The 6,399-nt window shown below is 48.8% G+C and overlaps 1 protein-coding gene across 1 annotated transcript in view; it reads left to right on the top strand.

Annotated features, from left to right (window-relative positions):
- IL17RD (interleukin 17 receptor D) overlaps nucleotides 1-5,338 on the top strand; it is a 61,735-nt gene extending 56,397 nt beyond the window's left edge. Inside the window, exons 11-14 of the mRNA XM_007451763.1 lie at nucleotides 1-27; nucleotides 819-1,003; nucleotides 3,328-4,264; nucleotides 5,226-5,338. Coding sequence (XP_007451825.1) covers nucleotides 1-27; nucleotides 819-1,003; nucleotides 3,328-4,264; nucleotides 5,226-5,338 — 1,262 coding nt within the window. The remainder of the gene's footprint in view (nucleotides 28-818; nucleotides 1,004-3,327; nucleotides 4,265-5,225) is intronic.
- Nucleotides 5,339-6,399: the final 1,061 nt, after the last annotated feature.

Genomic DNA, 6,399 nt, shown 5'->3' with positions numbered 1-6,399 from the left:
CGGTGATGTGCCGCAAGAAGCAGCAAGGTATATCTATGTGTGGTGTGTTCTTCCCATATTGGCAGGTCTAGGGCCAACAGAGGGAGACCCGGAGCACTTGGTCCCTCCAGGCAGGCGGGTGGGAAGCCACACAGCTCCTGTAGTGAGTTCCCTGGCTGCTATAGTTCCCAGAATTAAAAAAATTGACTTTTAACCTCAGGAGCCACTAAAAGGACAGGCATACTTCTCTTCTCAAACTCAGGATGGTAAATTCAAGAGCATAAAGGAAGACGAAAGGTGTGAGTAAGGGAAGAGGTAGGGCTTTATCACTTATAGAAGTCTGACGTCGGGAGAGAACCTTCTGGGAAACTTAGAAATATATCTTAATCTGAGTGGCGGTTACACAGGTGTATTCTTAGATAAAATTTATTGAGATGTACTCTTAAGATTTATGGACTTTACCTTTGTAATTTGTACAAGAAAAAAAAAAACCCTTCAATGAAAGTTTTTTTGTTTTAAAGAAGGTCACCTCTGCTGATGCTTAATGATCTAGTAGGTGCACTCCGTTGCAAGAGGGTGGGTTGGTGCTGCAGTGCTCTTGGCCTGCCCGAGGTCAATTTCAGGTGAAGAACAAATTTTGTCCATTTTTGGCTCCACTGCAGAAACTAGCTGTCCCATTCCCAGAGGTGACCCAAGGGGCTGGTGGAATTAGGGAGCTGGGAGTGCTCTAGGTGACATGGTGACTGTTGTTTCTTGAAGACAGCATTAGGTCCCGAGTCGTAGGGAACAGGATAGAGCTTTGCTCATGGGCGCCAACCCTATCTTCTTTTCCACTTTAGAAAATATATATTCACATTTAGATGAAGAGAGTTCTGAGTCCTCCACGTACATCACAGCACTTCCCAGGGAGAGGCTCCGGCCACGGCCCAAGGTCTTCCTCTGCTATTCCAGTAAAGATGGCCAGAATCACATGAATGTCGTCCAGTGTTTTGCCTACTTCCTCCAGGACTTCTGTGGCTGTGAGGTGAGGAATCTAAAGTCTTTTCTCTTTTTCTGGGCGGGACATGTGCTAAATGCCTAGCTTCCAAACTAGGGTCAGAAATGTTTGCTGACACTTAGTTCTAACCCTGACATACTACTGCTCAAAAGCCTTGAGTGGCACCCACCTGGCAGGAAGTGTTTTAAGCATTAAAAAGACCTCGGGGGAATGGGGGACAGGATGGTGGAGGAAATGGCAGCTGCCCTGGGAGCGTGCAATGGGGCCGGTGGGAGGTCACTCAAGACATCCTGGAGAGCACTGGAGGTTCAAAGAGAGAATGGCAAGTAAAGAGGTGAGTTTAGACAGTTTTGGGGGGGGTGGAACTTGGCTAATAAGGGAAAACAGTAATATGTTAAGTACTCAAATGGTCTCCTCTGGTTTCTTGCCTGTTCTCTTGAGTTAAGCTGTTAATAGGTAGCTTTTCTATAATGTCATAGTGTTCGTTTTAGAGTGAAGTTTGAAGCTGTCATGGAAGGCACACTGTTTCTTACAAATGCAAGAATTGTACAATAATTGTGTAATTGGAAGTTATTTGTGCTTTGAAACTGAGGACTGGTGGGTTTCTTAGACTCTCTCCACATGGTGAGGCTGTCCCCTAGTGTCAGTTAAGCATGTTTACAAGGCTGGCTGGGTTTCCTAGTATATGAAGGTCTAGACGTTGGCAGATCAGCCTGTGTACTGAAAAACTGGTGCGGACCCGCAGATGGCACACAGTCTTCAGATACTGACAACCCTTCTGCTCTACTTTGTAAGTGACTAGCCTCGGGGGTGGGGGGAAGCCTTCCAGTTATGAGTGTAATAGAAAATTTGGAAACTAGAAAAGGATGACAAATTTCAAAATGGATGGTAATCTTAACCTGGAGAATAGAGGAACCACAGTTAAAACTGCTGTATTTCCTTCCAGTCTCTTTCTGCATATATGAACTCATACATATAGTTTTGCATTTTGGATGGATTGGAATTACTTTTTTCTGTCTCTTCACTCAGTAACTTTTTACACTCTTAGCAGTTCTCTGTAAAGAGCAGTTTTAAACAGACTTTTGATCCATATTAATGATTTACCATATTTGAGTTTTTTCAAATTGTTAAACATCTCATTATTTCAATTTTGCCCCATTCCAGTGGTGGATACCTGGAAATGGAATTGCTGGGTCAGATAGGAACATTTTTAAAGTGCATGGTATATATTCCCAGTTAGCTTTCAGAATGCGTAATGTTAGTGAGAATTAAGGAAAATGTAAGACAATTCAGGATGATTTTCAGCAACTGGAGGGATGTTGGGGGCTTTCTTCCCTTGGTAACACTTTAGAGCAAAAGAGGAAGGCAAAGTCATTTCAGAGCCCCCTTCCACATAAGGGACTGTGGCTGCCACGTTTAGGCATAGTCACTGAGAGTTAATTTCTGAACTACGGAAGGAAAGAGGCTGATATAATTGCTGAGACGTTTTCAGCAGAATCAGATGAAGATGGTCTGAGAAGGTGAAGCCCTCTGAGGGGCCACGCATACCTTGTGTTCTTTTCTTTGTCAGTGCCCCACCCCCAGACTCCCTATGAGACCTCCCCTTGGGGTTAAAGGCCTCATAGGGGTCTCGTAGGGATGTGGCCCTGTAGACTGCTGAGAAGTGGTGAGAGGTGCCGGTCACTCCAAGTGACTGAACCAGAATGGCCATGTTACGGCAGCTCATCACCTTCCTCTCCATGCACTGATCACCAGGTAAACAGCAGGCTGACCCCAGGGCTGTGTGAGAGGCCAGGGAGGTCCTCTTTGTCAGTCACACTCTGTCATTGAGTCAGCCAGCAGCATGGGCGGGTGACTCTGGCATCCAGACCTGAACCCCATTTCCCAGCCCACTTTGAGATCCCTCACCCACACCCGTCTATCACCACCTTCCAGTTCTCTCTCCAGGATCTGCCCCCCATCCAGGCAGCCTCACTCATCAGATAGACCCACCCCCACTGCCTCTGTATTCCATGCTCCCTATCGCACTCTAAGTCAGTTGAAGCCCCCACACGTGAGATGTAACTTTGGTGGGTTGCTAGACGCTCTGTGCTTCTGTCTCTTCACTTGTAGGATGGGAGTGGTAACGATCCCACATTATGCTAAAACGAGGGCATGATACAGAGGGCCTGTGTGTGATGGTCGCCCATGGAATGTTAGCTGTTCCTTGGAACTGGGCAACCCGAAGCCTGCATATAGCAGTGCTAGTAATGATTTGGGGCAGATGATGTGCCCTTCTTGTAACATTCCCATTCTTGTCACTCGACTCTCTAAGCTGTATAGGTGAGTGAGGTTCTCTGTTCACTTTCCAGGTCGCTCTGGACTTGTGGGAAGACTTCAGCCTCTGCAGAGAAGGGCAGAGAGAATGGGTCATCCAGAAGATCCACGAGTCCCAGTTCATCATCGTGGTGTGTTCCAAAGGCATGAAATACTTCGTAGACAAGAAGAACTACAAGCACAAAGGAGGTGCCCGAGGCTCGGGGAAAGGGGAGCTCTTCCTGGTGGCGGTGTCTACCATCGCTGAGAAGCTCCGCCAAGCCAAGCAGAGCTCATCCACGGCGCTCAGCAAGTTCATCGCCGTCTACTTCGATTATTCCTGCGAGGGAGACGTTCCCGGCGTCCTGGACCTGAGCACCAAGTACAAACTCATGGACCACCTTCCCCAGCTCTGCTCCCACCTGCATTCCCAGGACCTCAGCCCCCAGGAGCCAGGGCTGCACCCCGGACGCATTAGCAGGAGGAACTACTTCCGGAGCAAATCGGGCCGCTCCCTGTACGTCGCCATTTGCAACATGCACCAGTTTATCGACGAGGAGCCTGACTGGTTTGAGAAGCAGTTTGTTCCCTTCCATCTCCCCCCACTCCGCTACCGGGAACCGGTTCTGAAGAAGTTTGACTCAGGCTTGGTTTTAAACGAAGTCCTGTGCAAGCCAGGGCCGGAGAGCGACTTCCGTCTCAAGGCCGAGGCCGCTGGCTCTGGGGCGCCGGCCGACCCGCACTCTGAGGGCCCGCAGTTCGGCCCGGACGAAGACGCGGAGGCTGGGCCCGTTCCGGGCGCCAGCGCGGTCCTGCGGCCCCTGCTGCACGCGGTGAAAGCTGCCGGCCCCTCGGACATGCCACGGGACTCGGGCATCTACGAGTCGTCCGTGCCTTCGTCCGAATTGTCCCTGCCCCTGATGGAAGGGCTCTCCACGGACCAAACGGAGACGTCTTCGCTGACGGAGAGCATGTCGTCTTCATCAGGCCTGGGTAAGGCGCGCAGAGCCGGGAGGGTCGGTGGGTCGGGTGCCTGATGCAGGCCACGGCCTTGCCCCATGAGTCCAAAATCCAGGAAAGCTTTTTGCTAATTTTGGTGCAAATTTATTCGGCAGCCCGATGGGAAGTAACAAAACTCCATGCATAGTCTCTACTGATCCCAGGTAATGGGAATGTTCACATGTGTGAGCTGCAGAAATACTGTTGATAAATTATGGTGAGCTGCCTGGTACCATCTTATGTAATATACAGTATGTTCATTATGTCGCCTTTCTAAACTGTGAAAACATCTGAATGCCAAAACACACTGGGCCCGGGACTTCCCTTGTGGTCTAGTGGTTAAGACTTCACCTTCCAATGCAGGGGGTGCTGGTTAGATCTCTGGTCAGGGAGCTAAGATCCCACATGCCTCGTGGCCAAGAAAACCAAAACATAAAACAGAAACAGTATTGTAACAAATTCAATAAAGACTTAAAAAAAAATACTGTAAAACCAAACCAAACACATTGGTCCCCAAGGGTGTCAGATGAGGGTCTGTGGACCTGTATCTTTGTTGGGACTTGTGATGTTCACCACCCCCCCACCTTCCCAAGTCTTTAAAGCCACATGTATTGAACCTGGAGTTCACAGGGCACAGTATTCTCTCCATTCTAGCTCAGCACAGGCTCCAGGTAGGAGGGCCTGCTTCCCCAGGGAACCCTCACAGGATGCTGTCTGGAGCTACTCCTCCTGTGCCTATGACTAGTTGGAGTCATGCCTGCAAACCCTGGATCCTCCCCTAAGGGAACTAGAACCTGTTAGCAGGAGGAGAATGCGCAGTCTTGAGCTGACTGGGATGCCTGCCTCACTTGTACAAAGTGAGTGGTTCAAACCCAGATCCAGCTTCATTCTGGTCTGAGTGTCCAGCCCACTGAAGTGCAATGACGTGTGGTTCTGCCCTCTCTTCTTTTCTTAGGTGAGGAGGACCCTCCCGCCCTTCCTTCCAAGCTCCTCGCCTCTGGGGCATGCAAAGCAGAACCTGGTTGCTGCAGCTACACTGGTGAACTCCACACGGTCGCTCCTTTGTAACAAAACGAAGGGTCTAAGCATTGCCACTTTAGCTGCCGCCTCTCTCTGGTTCCCCAGCTCGTCTCTCTGGGTATGTGGCCCACTTGGAGCTGAGGTCTCTTACAAGGATATTCAGAATGAAATCCTGGCCAGTACTTGCTGTCCTTGCCTCTCTTCTCTACCAGGTGTATTGGCAGTCTCCAGTTTCTGAAACCATGTGGAGCTCTGAAAGGCATGTCCATTATGTCTGACAGCAGCTTGCCATGTTAGGTCAGACTGAATTAGAGCCAGTTCTGAGAGATAGGGAGGAAACACGTAAAGAGAAACAGGAAAATACCCACACTGATTGTTCAGACTTAATTTATCTGTGCAAACTTTGCCTATTCACTATTGGCTACTTTGATTTGAAATGCTTTGTGGAAAAAGCACTTTTGATGCCACTACAGCCATGGAAATCAAGTGCCAGTCTCTCTGGAATCCATGTTGTTACAGATGATGTTCTTTTCCATTTTTGATATGGAATTTATGATACCATTTACAATGCCATGGGTGTTAATAAAGCTCTGAGTCAAAGGTCAAGAAGGTGACTGAATATTCAATCACCTTTCATAAAAATGAGTTTTTATGTATTAGCGGGTGGCATATCTGGCTGAGGAGGGAGCCGCAGGGCCAGGCTGACCATGTAGACCATTCTTTCTGAGATGGGTTGGTCAATGTGCAGAAGGCACCAGGGCCACATCTTGATCTGAATAGGCATCATGGAGGGGCCAGATCTCCCTGCGAGGTTTCCCGTGGTTATATTTACTGTGCTGAATCTCAGATGTTGGTGCCTGGAAGTTTATTTTTAAGAGACTGATACCCAACTGGGCTGTATTACTGGAAGTTGTAATTTTTGCTTTGGTTGGCCTCTGGTCTAAAGCTGTGTCCGGAACGTTAGGGATCAGAATCCACTGACATACGGCAGTAGGTGGAGGTGGTAGTCACTTAATCTGCTGAACTTGTTTTGACTAATGACAAACCTCTTTTTTTTTTTTTTGCGGTACGCGGGCCTCTCACTGTTGTGGCCTCTCCCGTTGCGGAGC

Source organism: Lipotes vexillifer, unplaced genomic scaffold (genome assembly GCF_000442215.2).
Source record: "Lipotes vexillifer unplaced genomic scaffold, Lipotes_vexillifer_v1.1 scaffold521, whole genome shotgun sequence".
Taxonomy (NCBI): Eukaryota; Metazoa; Chordata; class Mammalia; order Artiodactyla; family Lipotidae; genus Lipotes; species Lipotes vexillifer.
Note: the sequence above shows the minus strand (reverse complement) of the source record. Positions and strands in the feature narration are given on the sequence as shown.